Source organism: Notothenia rossii (assembly GCF_949606895.1).
Source record: "Notothenia rossii genome assembly, chromosome: 10".
Classification (NCBI taxonomy): domain Eukaryota; kingdom Metazoa; phylum Chordata; class Actinopteri; order Perciformes; family Nototheniidae; genus Notothenia; species Notothenia rossii.
Genome location: NC_136908.1, coordinates 59,389,378 through 59,414,713, shown reverse-complemented (window position 1 = coordinate 59,414,713; position 25,336 = coordinate 59,389,378). Strand labels below are relative to the sequence as shown.

At 39.8% G+C, this 25,336-nt stretch overlaps 1 protein-coding gene across 8 annotated transcripts in view; it reads right to left on the bottom strand.

The window, feature by feature from the left end:
- Positions 1-25,336, bottom strand: part of grm8a (glutamate receptor, metabotropic 8a) — a 330,926-nt gene that overhangs the window by 23,383 nt on the left and 282,207 nt on the right. For 4 of the 8 annotated variants that reach the window (XR_013803241.1, XR_013803242.1, XM_079654165.1 and 1 more), the window contains exon 14: positions 22,895-23,662. The exons of the other annotated variants lie outside the window; for them this stretch is intronic. Coding sequence is in view for 2 of the 4 variants with exons in the window: in XM_079654164.1 (XP_079510290.1) it covers positions 23,613-23,662 (50 nt within the window). In the remaining 2 variants the exon portion in view is untranslated. Of the gene's footprint in view, positions 1-22,894; positions 23,663-25,336 lie in introns of those variants that run through there. 8 annotated transcript variants of the gene reach the window in all.

Genomic DNA, 25,336 nt, shown 5'->3' with positions numbered 1-25,336 from the left:
GGCAGCGTAGCAGTACTGTAGCACGTATGCACGGCTCGGCCACCGTTTAAAAGCGATGCAGGGGAGGAGGAAGGACCTGACATTTTTTGCTCCCGATCCGATTCCGATCATTTGATTTTGACAATTTCCCGATCCGATCTTTATGCAATGCATCAAGAGAAAAAAAAGAAAAAAAGCATTCAAGTTTTCCCTTAAGGTTATTTTTTATTTAAATTGGATATTCTATCCAACATGGATATAGCTTCTTTTTTTCACAGCAGCATTGGATCAGTTCAGTTGTGCAGCATTGGATCAAAACAAAATAAAGCTTTCAGTACTCGTTAGCTTACTGCTACAATTAGACACTGCGCCCTGCCCACTCTGTTGCCAGATTTGAGAGAAATAAGCAGGTCTATGAAAACAAGCCCCAAAGAAGCAACACATACATGATGTTGTGTAATTTGAAACCAAAACTAAGGCCTCAGGATGACTTTAAGATTTGAACATGGTCATTTTTGTTTTGTAACATTTAAATACAAAATATAAAAAATAAAACAATCCCGATCTCCGATTTTTTTCTGCCGATTCCGATCTTTTGAAAATCACGTGATCGGCTCCGATCCCCGATCACGTGATCGGATCGGAACATCTCTAATAACTAATCCCCTCAGGCTTAAAGAACAAAGCACTCATTTGTGCATTTTTCCAGAGAGGGGACGTTGACGAAGCAAAGTCCACCGTTTCAACTCGGAGACCGAGGTGCACTACAGAGAGGGGGAACCACGCAGTCCAATGGATGGCAGTAGATGACAAAGAGACACAGCACTTCTATCGGTGGCTGTTCCTCTCCCTTTGTACTTTGAAAGCTCAGCATTCCTTTTAAACTCTGTAAAGCTGTGGAAACGCTTTAAGATAGTTTTTCTCTGAATATCACAAGAAGGTCAAGTTTCTATGGTCACTGAAATATGCAAAGGACCATTCAAGTGTAATTTTTTACAACACTGATAGCTTTAATGAGCAGCTCTCCCGTAGCCTCCGAGCCTCTTATGACAATCTGAAGACAATTTGAACAGTCGACTGACTTTTAAACCAATTTACATAAAAGAAACAAACATAAAACGTCTCCTTTGTTGCAGTATTGTAATTGAGAAAATTAGCACGCTATCATAGCTCATCTTTTGTGGTGAATAGGCAGAGCTCTTGAAGATAGAGGAAATAATAATGTGAGGAAAAGACATTTTGGTGACCCTGCACTTTGGTTTGAGTATAAAAGAATGAAATATCTTTTAGCTTCAAGTTATCATTTTATATTTGTAAATTCTAAAACCATCTCTTCTTAACAGAACAGAGTATTATGTGTTGACATATATAAATAAATAATTCAAGGATAAAGCCCCTGTCACACTGTCCCGAAATTGACACCCGATGGACACATGATTAAGGAAATGTTCAAATTCGGCTCTGATCGTAGCAACATCGGGACATTCGTGAGGGCATCTTAAGCCATCGTATGACCGCCGGTGGAGTTTCTCAGGCTACGGCAGCAACTTCGTGAGCGGTGGCAACATCTTTGGCATGCCAAAGATGGCTTAAGATGGCCTCCCGAATGTCCCGATGTTGCTATGATCAGAGCCGAATTTCAACATTTCCTTTATCGTGTGTCCATCGGGTTGTTTTATTGCACAACAAAATCATGTAAACATATTATGTAAATAACCCAATTTGTGTTCTGTGAAACAAAAAAGGATATAATATATTATTTTGAAGGCGAGGAAGTTGTTGTTGCTATGGAAACAACATGACGGAGAAAACTTAATATCTTCTACATATAAAGACGGAGAAAGTAAAGAACAAAGTCGGAAAATATCAGTACAGTATCATAATACTTTAACATAATTGTTTGTGGTACTTTCGTTGCAGTTGTATGTCTTAAATGTAATGTAAATGTTGCGTTCGTGTGTGGTTCGGGGCCATCTTCGTGCGAAATTCACAATTCCATATTCGTCTGTCCATCGGGTGTCAATTTCGGGACAGTGCGACAGGGGCTTTAGGGTGTTTAAAGAGACATCACGCCAGGATGCCAAATAGTGAAACTCTTAAAATAACAAACATTTCTACTTTATGAAGACTTAATGAACAATATAGAAATCTGAATCTGAGATGTACTGTTTTGTTCTTGCTTATGATGCTCCCTTTGTGTTCACTCAATATCCTTCAGAAAACATTGCATAGCATGTTAACAAAAGTCCTTTAAAGACCCTGTGAAGTGTGCACCTGTGCATGATCTGTTATGCTAATACGTATAGTAATGACCAAAATTGTCCATTGGAACCCATATCAAAAGATGTTGGAATAGCAACGAATTTGACGAGTTTTGAATTTGCCGGGGAAATCTGCAGTCGACCTTCGCCTTCGTGGGCGTGGCTTGCGATCTACTGCGTGACGTCACGAGATGAACGCCGCCGCACTGTTTACATTCACCACCTTTCATTTTTTCTCTTTTTCAAAGTCGAATTTCTCAACGTTTTTGAGCTAGTATTTTCCTGGAAAGTGTGTCGGAGTCGACTGGAAGTGATTGCCAATCGAGAAAACCTGACAATGGAGGCGACAGTGAAGAAAGAGGGATGAAAAACACAGGGGAAACGATGCATTGCCGCTGGCTGTAGTAATGTCAAGTCTGCCGAAGTTGCGATGTTTCTGTTCCCAAAAGATGAAGGTGAGCCTGGCTGGTGTCATTGTTTCGTAGATTCGTTCATTGATCATGATAAATAAAGGCCAGTGGTCGATTCGAGAGAGAGAGAAAGAGAGACTGAGAGAGTTACAGGGTTGTTGTTAGCATCTGGTGCTAGCTCGGAGCTAACGGAGATTAGCTGTTTCAACAATAAGGAGAGGGAGAGTGCTCTCCTGTGGGACTGAGAGAGATAACGTCAGCTCAGGTAAACTGTAGCCTAAGTTATCTCAGTGGGTTTGGTCATCTATGTAAACAAATATTTCCATCTATGTAATATTAGTTGTATAAAATAGGTTAAGAAATCCTTCCAATGTTTTTTGATTATTGAAATATATGTTTCATATGAGTGTTGAGAGCTGTATCCATAAATCTCTTAATGTTGCCCTCAAAGTGCACCAAATTGATCACTTTCCTCATCTATCCTGTCCGAAAAGCTGTCCAAATCAATCATTTCTCTCACGCTAGTATCACTTTCCAAAGTCTCCGCCATGTTTACAATCGCAACTGGGTACATCTTGTGACGTCACAGCCACTATCGTCTGCAACTTCCGTTAGGCTCAGACGGCAAAATTAATAATTCATTAATTATGAATTATTAAAAATTATTTTAGCCATGAACAGGCACAATGATATGTAAGGAATGAAACTGCCATTTCATTTTGGTGCAAAAACATGCACTTCACTGGGTCTTTAAAGTCCATTAGAAGTTGCATCCAACACTTTGGAATTGGTTTTATCTTTGTTGTTTAGCCCAATCTCTGTTTTAAAGGTCCATGATTACTTGGAACATGTTGCATTAAAAATAACAGGTTAATTTGCTTTTGTATTAAAGTTGTCTGAATTCCCATCATGCTTTATTCTAATGTGTCAGTCATTGGCAGACCCAATAATAGCACATTGTCAACAGTACAGCATGTGCTAGCCTATCAAAACCACACGCTGAGGACTGTGCGGGGGGTCTTAACCTGCGTGGGTTTTTTTTTTAGCAGGAGTCTGGGCCTTGGAAACTGATTCTGGCTCTAAATCAATGCATCTATGTTAAATCATACTGGAAAGGCACGCTGATGAGTAACACAATGCGTCTGCCAAGCTTAAAATCTGCTCAACATTTGCATTCTTGTTGAAAGTCCCTTCAGGAGAAGTGCTTTCTCTTACATAGTGTTGCATGTTTTGTTTACTCATGTCAAGTTTAGTTGTTTATCAGGTTTATTGTTGCCTCCTGTGTCCCATTTTGAGGCGAGCAAGTTGGTAAATAATTTGTTTGTACACTTCGTTTTGCTCATAAAGAGTGATTTTTTGTTTTATTCTACTTTAAGTAAGGATCTTTTGTTTTTTTTACTTTGTCTTGAGTCGTTGCATTTGAGTCTGGGTTCTTTGTTACACGTTCCTATGGCTATGAATATGGAATGTACATTGTCCTTTTATAAAATGTATTCTTAAGTATATGGAGCTTTGAAATGAACCAGCCACATCCCCTGATATCATGAGATCAATATCTCTCTTTCTTAATGTTCTCTTGGCGGCCATATTCATTGATTTGAGATGGCAACATGGTTTGCAGACTTCCATTTGATAAAGTCAAATGTTTTGAAAAAAATCTTTACAACAGAATAACAAAGAAGCATCTGAGAAACACTTATGTTATAATTTTGTATTAACTTTGAGGTCTTTTTCCCCTCTCTCTTCATTGCTTTCTGACCTATTAAATCCACTTCCTCCCTCTCAATAGACTTCCTATCAGCAAGACAAGTTGGTTTAATATTCTATTTCATTCCACCACATACAGCAGACACATTTAAGTCAGTCACTTCTCTCTTTTCCACTTCTTTGTGCTTCCTATTTAAAGGCTACAGTGGCTGCAAATCTGAATCTAAACTTTAATAGGGCTCGGTTGTTGGAAAGTCCAACACTGACTTTTTTTTAGGAATAAAGCTGCAGTTTGTATTGCTACTTTTTCATAGGACCGTTTTTATGCCCAAAAGAATCCCTGGTTTCCCCAATAATTTCACGGTTGTCTGGGAAAGCCTTTGAAGCAGCTTGCACACCATGGATTAAAGGTCTCCAATGAAAATGACTACCATGGAGTTTCCCATTGATCGAAAAGCTCTTAAAAGGCCAGATTCCGTTTTTCGGCAGGTTCATTCGCATTTCTCCCACCCTTTCTCAAGATCTACTATTGATTTTCTGTACAGAATAATAAGTGGCTTTCACATAGTTATCCCAAATGCAGAAAAACGTATTTAAGTCAAACCTTTTTAATTTGTGTGAGTGAAAATAAGGGATATCTTCCGTGACCACAAAAACAAAAGAAAAGAGTTTAGGGAGAAGTCACGGAGAAAAACGGAAAATATCTCCCTACAGTGTTTTGTCGGAACAAGTCATATCACCAAGTCATTAGGGTCTATCCTCTGGGGACTATGCATGGATACACTAAATATCATTGCGATCAATCCAAAAGTTGCTCCAATTTTCTCCCAGCAGCTTTTACTGAAGCCTTCCGAGTAAATCGCCAGAACGCTGACACCTCCTCATCTCCACCGCTCCCATGTTTTTTGTTGTGTTGCCATAAGTTATTCTTTCTCTGTTGTTGCGCGGGGCTAATGCTAATGCTAATGCCAGCAAATACAAAGGCGGCTTCAAAAAACTTTTCCGAGTTTTACGGGCCGTGGTTTGCAATTCGCCCAGCCAATCAGAAATTGGTACTTTTTTCTCCCCAGGATAGTCCCACCTCTCTAGTACCTCATTCACACCAACGCAACTCTGGTTCAAGCTCCGTGCTAGAGCTTTTCAGGTTCAGAACCGGTTCTTCGGTTTAGCTCCGGCTCTTTTCACACCGCCCAGAGTGCGACTGGTGCTGCGTCATTGCGTCATCGTTTGCGTCATGACGTAACCGTTTGCGTGCCTGCTTCATAAAGCCAAACCGCGCGGAAACCCCTCACAGCTCACACCGACAACAACAGCAATGGCCGACTGTGCTCCAGCTTCCTCTGTACCTCTTCAGAAGACCAGATTCCCAGTAGGTAGCTGGTCTCTTCAGTGGACCACTGCTGCTTGTTAAGTTTCTCCATCGTTGTGTACAAACTGGATAAAACGCCGGCTTTTTGTTGTTGTTCAAGAGTTGATCTGCTGCCCCTGCCCCCGCCTCGACGTAAGCGTGACGTATGTGGTGCTTTTGCTCTGGCCGGACAATTTTTTGGTGCTCGAAATGAACCGGATTCCGGAGCTAAGAGGCTGCTCCGCTGCTGTGTGAACAGGAAAACCTGGTGCTTTTCAAGCTCCAGCTCCGAACCGGCCCTGAAACACCGTTGGTGTGAATGAGGTATAGCAGGCACTACAAATGGGGATAAAAGTTCTCTGAACTAAGTTCTCTTTTTGGTGTGAACGCAAAATTCCAGGCACTATCGGAACTAAACGGGAAAGTACAGGTAAAAGTACTCTGGTGTGAAAGCGCCTATTGTCTCATTTGTATGCATATATTTTGCTTTCCATCTCTAAATGACAAACACTGGTTATGCATTGTCGAAACACAATAAAAATACTTTTGATCAGAACATTCTATCACTGTGTTGGATGATGCTTGACTATCTGCTATCCTTAACTAACGAAACCAAACTGATGTGTTAAAGACCCTACTGGAAACCATCTTTGTACATCACAATCTGACACCCCACAATCATTTCTTAGTTTCTCCTTGGTGTCCTAATCCTTACCCCTCTCCTCTGCTGTGAGATTTTTCCAAACTGTGAGGTCAGCACCAGCTACAACAGAAAAGTCAGCCTTTGTTTGGAGACAAAGGCCTGTGACAAATCACTGACAAAACCTTGTGTGTATTGCACTTCGAGGTACAATAGAGGACAAGATAGTGTGTCAGCTTCCTTTCCACTGTCAAGGCTCTCTCTGCCAAATCGCTGCCTGAAAAGCAATTAGGGAGACGAATGCATGATTTGAAATTAATTCCTTTTGTTAAGCAAATGGAGGGGACATTTTTTTTTTTCAGATTGACTCATTGTGGCACAGAGTCCAAAGACACACACAAACCTGTCATATGTTCAAGAAGTTTCTTACCCTCAAAACTATATCTTTATCCCCTCTCTCCTTATTGTTCCATTTGTATTATCAGTTTTTTTTAAAGAGAAGCAACTATCACATCTGGGTCGGAGTGAAAATGTATACAATTTGTTGAAGTTTTTTCCTGATGTAGTCCCTCTGCTTTGCCTTGACTCTGTGAATTACGGAGTTTGGTGGACAGAAATGTTTTGCTAAAGATACATTTACTGCTGTTAACATTAGCTGCTATCAGCTAGTTAGCCGTTAGCTTACTTAGCCGTGCTGCGAGTATTAGAAGTTTGAAGCACCTGGAGAATGTTGTTGTTTACGCCGCAAGGTATTCAGGCACAGAGGGAGAAGGATGCTTGCGGCCTTAAATGTTGTGGTGACAATGAAATGAAGACAAAATGAGTGAAGGTCAATTTGAAAGTAAAAGGTGACCTTTTGAGAAGAATGGAGCCCTTTGCATTATTTGACAACAACCTCAACCTGGTCCTTGCATCCATTATCGATGAGCATTCATGAAAAGGGTTGACCAGACGTTGATTGTCCAGCATCTTGGAATCCTTGATCCCAACCCACAGTAGGTTGTACTTGTTAATGTATTGAAGCTGATCTACCATGTATGTGGTTGACCTTGCAGCCAAATTAGGCTTAATGCAGCGGTGTCGAAATGTCAGTTCATGGTCTATTAACACCAAGCAACTGCACGACAATTCACGCTTTTCTACTCTCTCATGGCAGGGTTATACTGCTTTGGATCGGCGGTTACGTGATTGGCTAAAGCAGACAGTTCTTGTATTGCGTTTTTCGAAGGAGTTGATTTCGTTTCAATTCATTTGGTGCAGATGCAGCCTAAGAGCTCTATAATGTGAAGACTGTATATATGAGCAACTATTTGCCAAAAACGACAAGAGGAAGAGAAGAACTGGGGAGAGCACTTCAACTGAATATCAAAAGAGTTTAGAGAGTTTTCGGTTACACGAAAATATTTCTCGACAGGCTTCAAGTAAAGCGTTGATGTCAGATTCACCAGTGTCTTGACCAATCGGTGTCCTGTGAGGAGCTAAACGCAGCTAAGGGTGTTGTTTAGGTGTGTGTGAGAATGTGAGGCAACTAAGAGGGGCAACACAAAACTTCAAAGGGGATAGAATTGATGCTGCAAGCAATAGCAACAGTTTGAACAAAACTAGAGGAATGTTTCGTAAATTGAAAGTGTAGCAAATAACAGAATTGAAGGCTTTTTTTCGATGAAAAATGTTCTCTGTGTTCTCTTGGATAAAGGTTATATTTACAGATGAGTTTTCCAATCACCTGCCATGTTTTTCTTTGCCTGACCTTTTCGAAAAACAATTCCAATTGTTCTCTCTTAATAAACCATATGACCTGTCAGGTTAAAACAGAGTAATAACTCTCACTGACATGCCCTCTACCTAGCAAGACAAACAAGGGAAAGTGTGCAAGAGGCGCATGAAGCCTAAGATGGAGCAACTGTAACTTCAGAAAGGGCCTGTATCTGCATCTACAGAGCTCATGCACGTGAGTTTTACACAAGCCATGTCTCCAAATGAATGGAGAGGGAAAATAACTCGAGACATTTTCATACTCCTGCATACATCTGATCTGCAAATACATAAAAAAATCCAAGTTTAAAACTGAATCCTTTTCAAAACATGCACTCGTCCCAATAGCCGCTTTCACACCAAGTGTATACTTTGCCGTACTTAGTTCCCAGCACTTAGTACCCAGCACTTAGTTCCCCCATGGAACTAAGAGCCGATCGCGTTCACACCGGAATAAGTTCCCTGAGGGAAGATTACGCAAATGAAGCCGCTGACGTCACTTCTTCTTCTTCTTCTGCTTTGGGTTTACTGGCAGGCCGCAAACAACTTCACGGTGTATACTGCCACCCGAAGTCCCCGGCCGGAAGACCCCGGAGTTGCGGACTGGCTTCAGTAAAAGCTGCTGGGACTCCCAGCAGCTTCTACTGAAGCCTTCCGAGTAAATCGCCAGAGCGCCGACACCTCCTCATCTCCACCGCCCCAATGTTTTTGTTTGTGTTGCCATAAGTTATTTTCTCTCCGTTGGTGCGCTGGGCTAATGCTAATGCTAATAATGCTAATGCCAGCAAATACAACGGCGGCTTCAAAAAACTTTTCGGGAGTTTTACGGGGCGTGGTCTGCAATTCATATCAGAAATTGGTACTTTTTTCTCCCCAGGATAGTACCACCTCTCTAGCAGGGACCTAAAAAGGGGGTAAAGGTTCTCTGAACTAAGTTCTCTTTTCGGTGTGAACGCAAAATTCCAGGCACTAACGGAACTAAACGGGAAAAGTACGGGTAAAAGTACTCCGGTGTGAAAGCGCTTAATGATTCAACGTCAACTGCATTTCATGTTTTAAAAGGGGAACATATTGAAATGAGTATTTGATTCTTCCTGCTGATGAATTCTTGTTTAGCAAATCACTTCGTAGCCTACTAAGCAAGACAAATGATCTGTCTGCACACATTTTATGAATTGAGGTAATTCTATATTTTTCCACAGGCTGCTTGAAGAGCAGATCCTGATGAAAAAAATCCAAACAGTAGATTTTAAAGCCTTTTAAAATTGCCTGTGGAAGTCATGTGTGAGGATATAAAAGGCGAATTCTCGAGGCCAATTCAACGGTGTACCTATAATCCCTCTAAATTAGATTCTCACAACAGTTTGATATGAACTGGAGACGAATACAGAATACTTTAAGCATTGGCTCCAGGCATGCTATCACACAGAAAGCAATACAAAAGTTCTTTTTTTGTCCCTCTGCCATCGACTAATTTCCCTATATTTCAGGGAGCATCAAGGAACATGCACACAGCTAGAAGAAGGATTTCAAAGTAAAGGATGTATGTGTCCTGCCTTTCTCTACCCAGCTATCCTCCTCCGCCCTCTGAAATCACAGGTCCCTTTACGTTGCTTTTCCTCACGATTAAGAAGAGCTATCTCCCGCCGAGCCATCTGCCATGACACCGTGCACAGTAGCTATTAACAGCTGCAAGTCAAATCAGCAGCTGCTTCTATAGGTGTTAGCCACATACCTGTCACCCTGGCACCTCATAATCTTGTCAACATGGGATTTTAGAGTCTTGTAATCTGCCCCTCAGCGACAGATGTGCTGTTATGATACCCAGAAGAGAAGGGCAGGGGATTATAGCGTTATCTCCCGCTCCTCTATTAGTCACATGCAGGTTTCAGCTTTTCTTCAGGAGACAGCACATCATTGGATGCAGGGGGTTTGACTGGTGTCTGACATGTGTGACGATGGAGCTATACAACAGGTTAAATATGGGGGATCAAGCGTAAATGTTTTATTTCCTTCACTGAAAGTATTCAAGGATATCTGCTCCTATGTAGCCGGATGTTTCTTTGTGTGTCAATGCGGCTCTGAGCATCCCTTATTCATGAATACCTCCACATGAATATAAAGATGGTGAGTTCAAGAGGTGTCCTAATGTATGTGCCGCGAGCAGATGGTGTTTATAGATGATTCATTTATAAATATGCACAACAAACCAAAAAGTATTCGCTACATTTCTGAACACAGTTTAAATGTGACTTCAACTTAAACCTAGTTAATGGTGCAAACACTAAATTGTTAAAGTGTTAAGCCATTATATTATACCGTCACAGAAAAATAAATAAAACATGTCGTATACAGTTGAAATGTATCAGGAAAACAACCGGAAACTGCTTATATTAGTATACAATTACAACATGAATTAAACCTGCCGGAGAGCACCTAGTTTAGGGATCTAGTTTAGGGCGGGACTACCTTTTGATTGACATCATGTTGTATGGTTTGCTGGTTGTCTGCGTTTTCTGAAACCCCTTTCAAAGTGTTTTCAGTTCATGAAAGTTAATTAACATCTGGTCTCCTAAAAAGCTTATTAAGCATTTGGCGTTTACTTCTATTTCGGAAAAAAAACAAGATGGACACTGCCAAAAACAAAGATGGCGATGGTCCAAATGCAAAACAAAATGGCCGAATTCCAAACCGACCCATATGCACTCTGTGACAAAATGACAAAGATCAAATGGGTTTGACTCCGCACCTACAGTAGGTTTATTTACACCGAAATCCTTTCAGAACAATTTTGTTCTGAAAGTCCTTTATATAAAGTATGCTATTTATTGTTCTTTTTTATTTCTACACCAACTTTTTCATAGTGTGTGTCAATAAAAGCCCTATGTTCAACACATGGCTTCCTAGAGAACTCCCAATTCATCTGTTTTAATTCTGCATCAGTAATCACACTCACAAAACTGGAAAAGTGCCCGCACCGGCGGCAGCCAGCTGTGTCTTCAACAGGCATGCAAACATCTGTAAGAACCAGGATCCATATCACTGGTGAGTCTATTTAAGGTAATAGCTTCCCCTGGCACAGGCCATCTGACAGAGCTAATTACGATGAAGTCTCGACTGGGAGGTTTTGCACGCTGCCTGAAAACCCTAAACACAGACAAGCAGGCTTTTTATTTTTTTATTATGTTTTTATTTCTTTGCTTTCTCAAATCACTGTTCCGTTTCTTAAGCACTCCTAACTCCCAAACGGAGGCCTTCTCCTCTTCCTCCTCCTCTTCCTCCTCCTCAGCATGACAGTGTAGGAAGCATTTGATTGACAGGTGAGGCATTTCTGGTGCTGACGTCCCTCCCAGGCGTACCGTCTACTCACCGGGGTGGATTTCACACACACACACACACACACACACACACACACACACACACACACACACACACACACACACACACACACACACACACACACACACACACACACACACACACACACACACACACACACACACACACACACACACACACACACACACACACACACACACACACACACACACACACACACACACACACACACACAGGGCACTAAAAATATATTGGACAGATTGTTTGGGATATCGGTACAGATTTTCACTCTCGTCGCTACAAATAACAATGTATCTATTATTCTTTAATTTAGTTTGTGTATTTGCGTATGTGTTTCTGAACATGTCATGTCTTGAAGCTGGAAGTGTTCTGGGACCAACTGACAATATCCCAAAATAATGTTGGGTTTCTTTCGATAACGAGGAGAAAGTTTGTGAAAGCTTTGAACTTGTTGTTCCCCCAATGCACACAAACAGTGCCAGAACTGAATAGAAATAACAAATAAATAATTGTCATCTTCTTCGAAAAATATTTTGTATTCTGCCGTGCCAGTAAATCCTATTAGCCACGAGATAAAGAAGTAAACTAAAGAAAAAAAAGAAAAATGAAAAACACTACCCCTTGGGCCAAATTGACTAAAAAAATTATATTTGAATACATGAATAAATTCAATACAAAAGCAATCTTTCTCTAACGCCTAGATGACATGGTTATCTGCTCATGGTTTTGGATGTGGAGGACAGTTCTGTAGTTAATCTGCTTCGAGAAATACAATTATATTATAGTGTGTAGAGAGGGGAGTGAAATCGTTTTAACTTTGTGAGACAAAACCGATCACGAGGACTCAAGAGTTGTTGCTTTACAGAGGGTGTTGGGAAAGTAATAACTTCCTTTATAGATTTTGTGTGGATGCACACGGTCGTGAAACATAAGGTTATAAGGTTTGTAGAAGAATATGAGGTCAGGCTGAAAAAAGAAGGCTGAAATGGGATGACAGACAAATAATATACTTGTCAATTGGTGTTTCCTAACCCCTGCCCCCCAAAGAAAACATCTTTTTAGACATAACTTTGTGACTGTTTCCATTAAAAGAAGGACTTTTCCACACGTTGGGTATAGCCACAACGATAAAACACCAGTGTGGTTTCTTTATCCACAGATACACGTATTCATCATGGATCATCTAATGAAAGCTTTAGCGCAAGTTCAATAAGGAAGACCTAACCATGAGTCACTTACACGTCACTCTATTGCCCCCCTCATTCAACATGTGGGCGTCACCCCTCAGCAGCCAATTGCTGCACACGTTAAAATCCTTAAATGCCTGCTCTTCCTTCCTGTCATTTCAGGTGACCACACGCAACCCTCCTCTCGCCTCCCGTCCCCTCCAGGACAAAGCTAACCTTCCTCCTCCAGACCGGTCCCACCTACTTATCACCACCACCAGTGTCTAGACCCCGGGGATTTTCATCGGAGCGGTTCTTTCCCTCCCGAATGATTATCCTGCAAACCTGGGCCTAATCGCCAAAACACCATTCCATTCTCCTGTTGTATTATCATGGCAATTATTTCATCTATGTGACGTGTAACAATAAATATGTATTCCATACATCACGTCTCTCTGGTTTGAACTGATGTTTGTTGATTTCTCAAGAACCAAAAAACGTAACACCGTGGGTCTTCGGCAATACTCCCAATCAAATTAATGTCTTTCAAGACAATCTGAGGAAAGCATTACAGAACATTAAAGGTAAGATATTTAAGGTCGCTTTCCAAATTTAAGAGGAAACAATAAGTCAGAAATTACGCTTTCAACCAACTAATGGAGCTGAGGCTTGAACAGTTAAATACGCGCTTTGTACTTGTGATTTTGTCAATCATGGACTCATTGTTACAAAAAGTTCAAACCAAAAGAAAGCAAATCTCTCATTGTTTTTTTTGTGCGAGAACAGAAAAGCCTCCTGAAGTCTATCAACTATACGCCAGGGCAATGAGACTTGGCAATTATAAAATGACATTTGATCACTTGTTTGATGCCTGATTGGGATTTACCACCCAAAGTAAATTATCTTGGACTAAAACTGATGTCAGCCAAGTGAGATTCATTTCTATCAGATTTGGTTTGGTTAAGCTGTAGCTAGATCAGCTTTTCTGTCTTCTAATCACACTGATCAAGACCAAGAACTATTAAGACTACACTGAGTCATCATTATTTGAATTTTACGATTATTGTCATACATCAAAGGAGAATACTGCTTGCAGAAATCTTAATGAATAACTCAAATCAAAATGGAGGATTTCAGTCCTCTGTGTGATGGATCAGGACAGACACAATATTCCATTCCTTACATACTTAATTTATTACTAATATCCTGCTTTATAGTTTGTTACTGTCAATTTAAACATGTGTATTTTCTACTTTTTTAATGCTTTTTTTTCTATTTGAGATGTTTGCATTTTGGATTATTTATTTCTAGTCTTTTAATTCTCTAATGTACAATGCCTTGTCTTTTTATGCTGCTGCAACGCAAACATTTTGTTGTGCGTAGACGGCTCTGCTAAGATTGTTCCCTAGTTTAGGTTTTATGTTAGGTTCCTGTTTTATTTTGATAGTCTTGTCTACCCTCATGTGTCTAAAGTACATTTCCTGCCTTGTCTGTTTTCCCGCTGTTGTGATTGTCTAATTGTCTTCACCTGGTGTGGTCTGTCTATATATAGTTCTCGTCTTCCCCTGTCTCGTTGCCAGATTGTCAAGCATTCCAGCGTTAAGATCATTTGTCATTGTCCATAGAGTTATCGTTGTAGAGAGTTAGATTAAGTAAGTATTTTTGTATTAGTTTTTGAAAGTATAGGTTAGGCAGTTTATTGAGTGTTTGTTTAGTTATTTTATGTATTCAGTGTGTTATGACCTGTTTACATTAAAACACTTTATTTTGATATTTGTTTGTCTCTGCATCGTGCATTTGATTCCACGCCTTTGTACAGCCTTAACACATTTACCAAATTGGGATTAATAAAGTACTTTGTATCTTATCTTATCGTATAAGTGTACATGTTTTGTAAAGTTGTACAGGTTTTGTTTTAAAATAACTGCTATATGAAAGAAATAAACAAAAAGATAAATGAATAAATAAAAAAATAAAAAAATAAATACACAAATTAGACCCTCCAGAAAAACGCGATTCTGCGATCGCAGAATTTACCGCATAATCAGCAAAATGGCGCAGATTTTTAAAAGGCCGCATAATCCCCGCATTTTTCCACACAAAGTTGAGAGAAAAAAAAGTTAACTCGTCTTGACGTGAAGTAGTGATGATGATGAAGTCATCGGCTCGCGCATCACAGAATGTAAACAACACTGTATAGAGTGAACGTGTGGAGCTCACACGATAGAGAAAACACCAAGATGAAAAAATGTAATCCATCTCATTTACCGACGAACATTTCTACTAAAGACCGGGAAAAAAGTGGGGGGAAACTATTCTGCACCCCGTGCAACTGTGTGTTGGAGCATAAGAGAAAATCTACGGTGACGACCCACTTTGATTCATTCAAACATTCGAAAATGCTTTCTGCTGCCGCGGACAAGAAAGCCAAACAACTCACGTTCACGAGGCATCAACCTCCAAAACCCTTTCGAGGGCTACAAGAAACGAAGTGAGTAGCCTACAAGATTGAAGCTGGTCAGATAACGAACGAGTAAATGAAAACAGAATGAGGCGGAGAAGTGTGTGTGTGTGTGTGTGTGTGTGTGTGTGTGTGTGTGTGTGTGTGTGTGTGTGTGTGTGTGTGTGTGAGATTAAAATAGCCCAATTGCTTTTTACAATAAATAAACATTGAATGTGTTTAATTGAATAGTAAAGGGGTTTAACGTTCGTGGCAGGTTGTGTGTGAGAGAGAATAAATAAGACAGCCCAATATTTAAAAAAATTGTTATTCTTTTCCCCCGCATATTTAGCATATTTCGCAACTTTCCGCATATTTCGCAACTTCCCGCAATTTCATCGCATAAAATCACATAAAAACCCCGCATGTTTAATCGCATAATCAAGGATTTTAGACCGCGTTTTTCTGGAGGGTCTAATGAATAAACGAATAAATAAATAAATCTTAGATCGAGACCCTTGGTCTGGGTCTGAGGTCTGGGTGCCATGATGACAGCATTCAGCGAACCAATCAGCTGCCTCAAAGCCTCAGTCTTCCAGCCACACTGACACGCATCACAAGGCGGTAAACCATCTGTTTCCTCTCTCTCTCTGCAACACACTCAAACATTGGCAGTGGGCAGCGGTAGGATTTCGCAGAGAGAGCAGTTTTTTTTTAGACACCCACTGTTTTTCTCTTTCATTGGCCACCCTGGCAGCCGGCTGAGATTGGTAATTGAATTAGTGGGCTGGGGACATCCTGGATTATTGCTTCCGTTAGAAAGTATATCCTGCAGACATTCCTGCAGTACGGTTTGCAGTCCAGATGAGGGACAAGTGTCCAAAACATGTAAAAATAAGAAATGATGATCAAACACATGATGTTGAAATGAAGTTAATTAGCTCAACGACCAGCATTACAGGTTTTTCAGTGAGCCATTGCTGTATCTTAACAAAAAAGGGTAATGAGATGCTCTTTGAGTTATAAGGGTAGCAGTGGAACAATGCCTAATCGGGTCTCAATTTAAAATCCCACAACTCAAAGCTTAGGTCTAAGAAAGGAAAGGCCATACTGTGTGAGTTATACAAAGGCTGCTTGATAAATTATCATTTTAAGTTCATTTACTTTTTAGATTCATTCATTTCTGTGTTATTATGGCCTTTTTTAATAGCTTTTTTATAACAAAAATATTCACTTTAGGAGGTATATTGTATTTGATAATTGAAATATATAACCCAAATTAAGTATACATTGAAAAAACTGAACCGTTGACTTTAATTAAACGTATTATCTCAACGAAAACACACAACCGTATTGAAAGCTATGACAATACGTTTAACCTAATATTCTTTATTTAAACATAATGGTAATGCTTTCAACTGACCTACTAGAGTTATGTGATGATCTATTCACATAATACATTCAATTAAAGTCAACGGTTCAGTTTTTTCTGTGTATTTTGAAAACATATACCCCTTAAATCAGATCCTTATCTTACCATAAAAGAAACAAAACCATCACAGAAAGAGATGAGAGAGTCTTGAGAGTTATTCCATGACATTAATCAAGCTGCTAGTTTCCAGCACCTGACGCACACCGACCTCAAATAACCAGAAGAATGTTCAATGACGTGTATTCCAAAATTAGCATAGAAATACGATTATGTCAAAGTAGGTGTTTTAAAGTTGTGGAAATCTGCTTCGGTGAGTTCTTAGAATGTCATCATAGTAGATTTCCCGCATGAGAGCTTTGGAAATGTCATTCTGTCCGGCAATGTCATCAGACCATATTGTCTAAAGTTGTCAAATTGGGTATTACATCTTAATGTACAGCAGCCTACGAGAATGATGATATTGTAAAAACCTTTCAAAGAGAGCCTCGGAGTTAAATTAAATTGAATAATTACATTTTTTTTAATGGGTTATGGTTGATTTAATATCAGTCTTGCCCACCTGTGCTCTGTCATTTTTGTCAGGCTGATTCACCGCTAATTAATCTCATCAAATCTGTCCTGTACCTGGCAGCAGCTGCATCACTCACCGACTGAAGAGACAGAGAGGTCAGAACCGCCACCATCTGGTTCCTTTCCAGAAAACACTGCACGACTCTCGGACAAATGTACATGTGTGATGACAAACAAGTGCCCCAGATCCCTCGACAGTTATCCATTTCATCACACTTGTCAGACAGCTAATCCAACCTCTGTTTACACGAATCAGCTGCATGACAGCAATCGGAAGGTACCGACATCTGCTTCAGACGGGGATTTGCTGCAATTCCCAGGGTGCCTTTTGATGTGAGAACTCCAGAAAGTTAAGAGCGTCATGTTGACATCGCTAAACCAAGAGATAGATTACGTAACATTTGGCTGCATTGCATGATGTTGTATTAATGCCACAGTTGGTATAACGTATTTCTTATTTTGCAGGTTACCAATTAACTATAACAGTTAACTCATCTTGTGCATCAGTAAATACAGAGTTAAATCCCAGATCAAATACACCGTAACGGCCCGTCCACACAGCAGCATTAAAACAAATCTTCCAACGCTTCTCTGCCCATTGACTTTGAATGGGGTGACGTCACTTTGCCTCGCTTTTTGCCAAACTGCATTGTGGGGAAGTAAAGCGAAGATTTCCAGGATTTCCAGGATTTTCAGGATTCAAAAGTTGAGCAATGTTCAACTTTTGAAGCTGAGGTGGAAGCGTCAGCCAATCAAATCCCGTTTATGCAAATCTGACAGTACAATCGCTAGCCAATCAAACCGCGTGCAAGCTGGGAGAGCCAGACCGCAGTTCATTTCCTCATATTCCAAACGAGAAATTACGGTAGCAAATCACCCGGTTCTTTACGACCAGAACTATTTACCGGGATACAAACCGGAGGAACCAGGCATGGAGGGAGGTGGCAGAGACAGTGGGTGAAACTGGTAGGTTTTCGCCTGTTTGGGGAGTTTATATCCAGTTTACTTCGTTTTGACGTCGGGGGCGGGAGATTCATGTGATTGGTTGTTGGTCGCGTTGCTCGCAAAAAATCCCCAAGCTTTCAGACACGCCCACCTCCAAGATTTTTTGAACGCTGCTGTGTGGACGGGCCGTGGTCTTTGAGCATGTTTTCTCTCAGCGATTGTGCTGTGCTGTTAAATATTTGTTTTTCATGTATTGTGTTTTGACATTTGTCCATGTTAATGTTACACATGGAGCTGCTGTGATGCAAGTCACATTTCAGAATTGATCTGACCATTCAAGTTTTATCGTTTGGTAAAATGTTTGTAAAATGTTTGTTTAATGCCGTCTTTTCCTCAGAGCCCCTAAAGTCCCTTAAGGTGTTGTTCTTTTTTCTTTTATTCTGTGCAATTTGTATCCATATAATACAAATACATAGTTTATTAAGATATCATCATGTAGGGAAAAAGTGATCGTCTTAGTTATTATCTGGTGGCCAAGCTATTATCTATTGTAAACCAGTTATTATCTTGTGGGAGTCCTTTATTAAACAAACATTTCTTTAGTGCAAACAATATATTATTGTGCAAAATAAGTTATTATGTTATTAGAACAACTTATTATCTTGAGGGGAAAGTAAAAACAGTAAGAAAGTTATTATCTTGTGTGATAAAGTATTTGTCATGAAGAAACAAGTTCTATTATTGTTCAAAACATTATCTGGAGGAAACAATGTAAAATATTGAGGGAACAAAGTTATTATCTTTAGGGAACTCGTACATATCTAGTGTAAACAAGTTATTATCTTCTGGGAACAATTATTTTGTCATGAGGGAATAATGTTAAGGAGCCCTGGAGGGTTCATAGAGAGACAAATAAATAAAACGTTGGCCACGTTTTATTAATTCGTGCACACGAGATGTAATAATGCACAATATACTTTCTCGTGCGCGCGAGATACTTGTTACCGGTCCGCCAAGTACACACATACATACACACACACAGATCACAGATACACACACACAGACACAGATCACAGATACACACACACACACACACACGCCCTGGCGACCGGACATCTTTTTCATAAAACTAATAATATGGCGTAATAATCGGGCAGTTCGATGAGTCTAACCATAAGAAAGTATCACGTGTGAACCAGAAAGTATATCGTGTGCACGAATTAATAAAGTTTTATTTAAATTGAGGCCACAAATGACTTCTCGTGTGCACGAATTAATAAAACGTGGTCTCGTTTTATTTATTATTCTCTCTATGAACCCTCCAGTGTTATGGTGAGGGAACAATGTATTGTCTTGTGCAAAGAAATGATTACCTTGTGTAAACAACATTATCTTGTGGGAACTAGTTATTATAATCTATAAAACATTATCTATTGCAAACAAGTAATATCCTTGTTATTATATAGAGGGAACAACAAAGTGAAAACAAGTTATTACATTGTGTGATGATGTAATTATGTTGTGGACACAAAGTTATATTCCCTTTACAAAAGAAGTCCTTGAGGGAACAATGTGTTATCTTGAGGGAACAGTTGTATGATAGTCAGGGAACATGTATTTTCTTCTGGTAAATAAAGTATGATCTTGTGCCAACACCTTAAACAGTCAAATTTAGGTTTTTGTATCAAAAGTTGCTCTCAGCGGTACAAATGACATCCACCTGACAGTAAAATACGTACGAGTTCTCAGTTGCTGTTTTACACAGACAAGCTGCCACTGTTGTTAACTGGCAGCATGTCTGTCTGTCTGTAAAAGTTAGCATTTGGCTTATGAGCAACTTCCCTGAGGCATAGGGTCATGAAACACGCTTCAAATCGTTCCTGAGCAGCTTCCAGTAAATAAGCAGGTAGGAGTTTAGTGTTTTGCTTCAGGGCATTTGGGATTTGGCTGCAGAAATAAACACACAGCTGCAGAAATCGAAGCTGTGATATTATGCTTTTGGAACCAGGCTTTTTCCTCGTGGTTTATGTTTTTTTAGTTTTTTGCCTACACGTCAAGCCTGTCATTTAGGGAGAACGTCATGGCATCAAGATATTCTGTGTACGCCAGGTGTATGGCAAGACGATTTAGCTTTTATTCATTTCTGGAGGATATCAAAAAATCTATTCTTCCTAGTCGAAATGCCAATCGTTGATATCAGAAATACAATTTTATATCAGGAATTAAATTGTAACTAACTATAAATAAAAATTGAATTATAATTAGTAACAATGGTATTCCTGATATCAAAACTTTTTTTTTTAACTAGTTCAAATTGTATTTCTGATATCAACAATTGGCATTTCGACTAGTTGAAATTGAATTCTTGATATCAGAAATTGGTATTTTTACTAGTTCAAATGTAATTGTAACTAGTAACAATTTAATTACTGATATCGGAAATTCGCATTTGAACTTCGAATTCCAACTCCCATTGAAATGAATGAGAAAAACTATTCAAATCTCATTAGTTAACATCGCATTTCTGATATTGAGAATACAAATTACAAATAGTTACATTTGAATTTCTGATATCAAGAATTTGCATTCAAACTAGTTAAAATTCAATTTTCGATATCAGAAATAATCATTATTACTAGTGAGAATTGATTTTTTGATATCCTCCAGAAATTAATAAACGCTAAATCGGCTTGAGGCAATGGGAATGGGTGATTGGTTGGTGAAACTGCAAACATATCGCAAAACGTATAGGAGCAAGAGCACACTCACACCTTTCCACCTGACTTCTGTAGGCATGCCATTCTGGTGTAAACGCTGTGATTTGTCCTTTCACTTTGTCTTCAGCGCTATCGATTGTTACTCTCCAACAAGAGTGGATTCACTGGTGCAGTTGAAAGATTTCTTTCTTAGCTCTCATGTATTTTTGAAGGCTGGACATCTGATGGGTTGTTGCAGGTGGACGGAGGGGGGGGAATTCTGTCCACTTTGTTCTAATATCTATCTCTTTCTCTTACTGTCAAGCTCTCCCTCAAGGCCCCTTTTTCTGGCAGATTTCTCCCTTCAACATCTTGTCAGTGAGGTGATCACCTTCTCCTCGAATACTGAAGGACAGTTAAGAAGAACAGATGGGACGGAAGAGATTTGAACGGACACACATCGAAATGAAATGAAAAGAACAAACTGTACGTGGAAGGAGATGTTCTCTGACAGATTAACCGAGGAAATAGCTACGTTTCAGGATTCAAGAGAAATATTATAGGCATGTTTAAGCAAAGAAAGCGACCGTCCTACTGTTCTGTTGAAGAGAACATTGAACACACAGTACAGCTGAGGCGGATGGCCTTGACTCCGTGTCAAGCATTTGACAAATTAAACTTTAGAACGGCTAGATTAAAAGTCAGGGGATCGACAAAGGGATTACAATTCATCGTGGGAGGGACATATCTGAACCAAATGTCATGGCAACAGTTACAGAGCCATTTTAGTAACACAAATATCAAGATGATGGTGATCCTGGAAGAAAACTCATTACAAAGTTATAAGGATATCGATGAATACGTTATAACTAGTGCTGTCAATCGAAGAAGGAAAACAAATGTGTTAATCAACAAATATCTGGGATGAATCATTATTAATTACAAGATTTAAACACCAATATTTACTTGTATTTTGGAGACAAATACAGAAAATGCATGACTAACTGGTGAGAGAAATCCGAGTGAAAAAACCCCACTTTATTAAAGCATGATTTCTGAATAATTGGCATAAAGGTCGATACTGCACTGTCTCTGATCCTTCACTGTTGACCCCTTCCTCTATCTCTCACTCCTGTCTCACTTCAAGAAACAATGTTCGACAAAATGCCTTTCCTTCGTTCTCTTCACACCTAAAGCGAATGGTTTCAGTTGTTTGTGAGGTAGTGATGGTTCAGACTGATGTCCAGTGGTCTCCAGTCAGTGTCACACGTGTAGCTTGTGCCAGTTTCTCTGCTATCTTTGCTTTATCACTGGCAATCTTGAGCACTGGAAATACGGGAGCAACTTTGGGTGAAACTTGGTAATTTGTTTCAATTTGATTAATATTTTTTCAACGGGTTAAAGGTGGGGTAGGTAAGTTTGAGAAGCCGGCTCGAGATACACTTTTTGTTATGTTCCATGGAATGCTCTTAACATCCCGATAGCAATGAATATCTGAAGTGCTTTGACAAAAAATCCATTAAAAAACATCATCTGTGGAAGCCGTAGCGCTGTAAAAAGCACGACCAATCATCTGAGCCGGCCCGGCTAAAGTAACTGGATGGCCTACCTGCCTGTCAGCCTTCCATCTGTGCACAAACTTATCTCGTGCCCTCATTGGTCATGTGCGCGTTCGTGTGTGTTGGAGGAGGGGCTCTGTAAGGAAGTGGCAGCTGGTTTCTCCAAAATGACCTACCCTACCTTTAAGGTTAACAGATGATTCACAAACATTAATGTGTTAACCCTAACAGTCCCAGTTACATAAAACGTTAACAATATGGTGACACTGAAAGAAAAGTCAGTTAATAACCAAAGCCCTTAGGGTTCATCCTCAGGAGATCATCAATGTCTGAACACATTTACAAAGGAATCTGTCCAACAGTTGTAAAGATATCTCAGTCTGGATCAAAGTAGAGGAATATTTCACTAAACATGAGGGGAAACAATGAAAAGCCCAGTAATCTGCTGTTAGCATGCTTGCTAAACAGTTTCTTATCCTATAGCTAACCTGGTGTGCTACTAATTTGTATATGGAGTCATGGTGACATCCATTCATTTCTCATTCGTCATTCAAGAGCTTAAAAACCAACCTGCAAAAGAATCATCCTCAAAGCTACAAATGTACAAACGACCACCATTCTACACATTTGCAAAAACATTCCTTTATTATAAATAAATCTCCTTTTTGTATAAAAAAACTGGCATGCTTCAACCATGGCATTTTACAGGTTCACAACCCAAGGCTACAACCCGGTTAGCCAAGACAGCAGGAGGAAACACACTCATCTCATTATGCAAGGGCGATCCATCGGACAACGGTGAGACAAGAATGAAAAAATCGTCACAACCACAAAAATACTTACAAGTAGAGAATAACAACAAACATGTTTGAGTCTCATAGATTTTTCTCTTACATTTCTCTTTTTAAATATCTTTTAAAATGGAATCTGTTAAATCTCTCTCCCAGCCTGCCCTTTTCGATATAATGTCTACATGGTCGGAGTTTTTTTCTTTTTTATGATTTTTTTTTGGTGTACGTTTTAATAGTTACTCTGTCCACCACAGTGTCCTATGGTATGGCATATCTTTTTTCTTTTTTTTTCAGAACAGGTACGTTCATGGTAGGACCAATGAGCTGTGAGCAGCGAGGAAGCAGGCACACTGACTGGCTGTTTTTTGTGGTCCCACCTCTCTGTGGTGTGATGCGGAACAATACAAAATGTCTCATGCTTGGATTCCATTGGGCGCTCAATCTGTCCGTCAGTTCTCCGGCCAAGAACCACGGCTCCTTCTTGGCGCTGCCTCGGGACACGCCCCCCCTTCTCCTTGTCCAATCCCTTTCCGTCATATCCTCTGTGGTCCCTTCAAATGGCATGATTGCTGTAGCTGACATATGTCGTCTTAGTTGATGAAGCTGCGTGAATTTGAAAAGGGTGGACGATGAAGCGGAGATGGGGCGAATCAGGGGGGGGGAAAGAGAATGAAAGAGAAGCGACAGATTGGATGTGTGGAAGGGGGAAAAGGAGAGAAGAAGGAACAGTTGAGAGCAGATTTGGCTACAGATGGTCACGAATCAGTTTCACATCCACCTGAGTAGTCGGGGCTTTTTGTCAGACCCATTACGTCCTGTGTCCCCTCAAGCGCTCCGTGGTAAATGCCAATGTTTTTGTAGCAAAGTCAGGCTTCTAACTTCACCTTTGTTATACTCTGCTGCTTTCATACAACCCATTTTATATAACTTTCTTTCACTCAGGTTTTTTTTCCGCCATCACACTGCTGGAATAATGTGAAAAATGTCTTTGATGAAAAATAAATATGTAAGAAATGTATGGTGCAGCCTTGAAAATTGCCCAAAGCTTGTCATGATATTTTCTGAAGAGTGCTCTTAAGCAAATGTCAGGTACCAAAATAAGTAGAGACTCTTAAACTTTCCACTCTACGGAAGAGGATTAGGGCCACACCATTTTTTTTTTCGAGTTTTTTTTTCCCTCAGAATTCTGACTTTTTCCTCAGAACAAAAAACAAGTCAGAATTCAAAACAACATTTTTTTTTCAAATCCTCACAAAAATGTTTTTAACGTGGCCCTAATCCTCTTCCGTACTACTCATACCTGTAAGAAAATATAAAATGTTGCTTTGACCATATGGCATTCATTTGCAATTTCTCTGTAACGTTAAGCATGTAGGGAGAAGTATTGGCTTTATGAATGAACTGTGACCCGCTTCCTTCAATGATGTTAATAAAGTGCTGACGGGAAAATGCAGGTCTGAAAATCCTTACACTCTTGCATGCAGTGTTCACGAGCTGCAAAGAAACACATGCACAGCAATGCTGACATGTACACGTGTTCATAGAGACGCGTTTATGAAGCACACATGGCTATTGACAGAAACACCAAAGGACACACAAACCCATGGTGGCCATTTGATAAGAGACTCAAGGCACACGTGCACATTCACATGCACTCCCGTCATTTCATCTGCAGATTGCTGACACGGGAGAAGCAGCCCAACACAGAGTGAATGCTTCACTGTCAAAACCCGGGGAAGACACACTGTTATTTGAAATCTGTCGCTGCTGCAGCTGTTTTGTTATGCAGAAAATTAAGGCGTGACATTTTTTTTTTTAGTCAAACTCAAACTTCATGCAGGCTGTACATCTGAGCATAGCACACAAGCAGGGGGATGTGCTTGTTTATGTATGGTAGTGGGATAAGATGCTTTGTTCGAGTGAAAGTCACAATAGATTCATGTTAAAATACTCAAAGTAAAGCAAAAATACTGCATTCAAAATCTGATGAAAGTATTATTGGCACAATGAACATGGCACAGGCAGAGATCAGGAGACTCTTTTCTGAAGTAGAGTGTTTCTGATCCTAGCCGCAAGTCGGAATTAGACTTTGGTTTTCCTTCACTGATTTTTGACTTTGGGTGAATACTGTAAAACACTTTGTGATATTGACTTTGTGTTTCATTGCTGCACCACCAGTTTCCTCTTTTTTGGCCCAATTCTTTTACATTATGTTACAAAAATGGTTGCATCTTTTAAAACATATATGACCATTTTACCTTTTTGTACCTTGTTCTG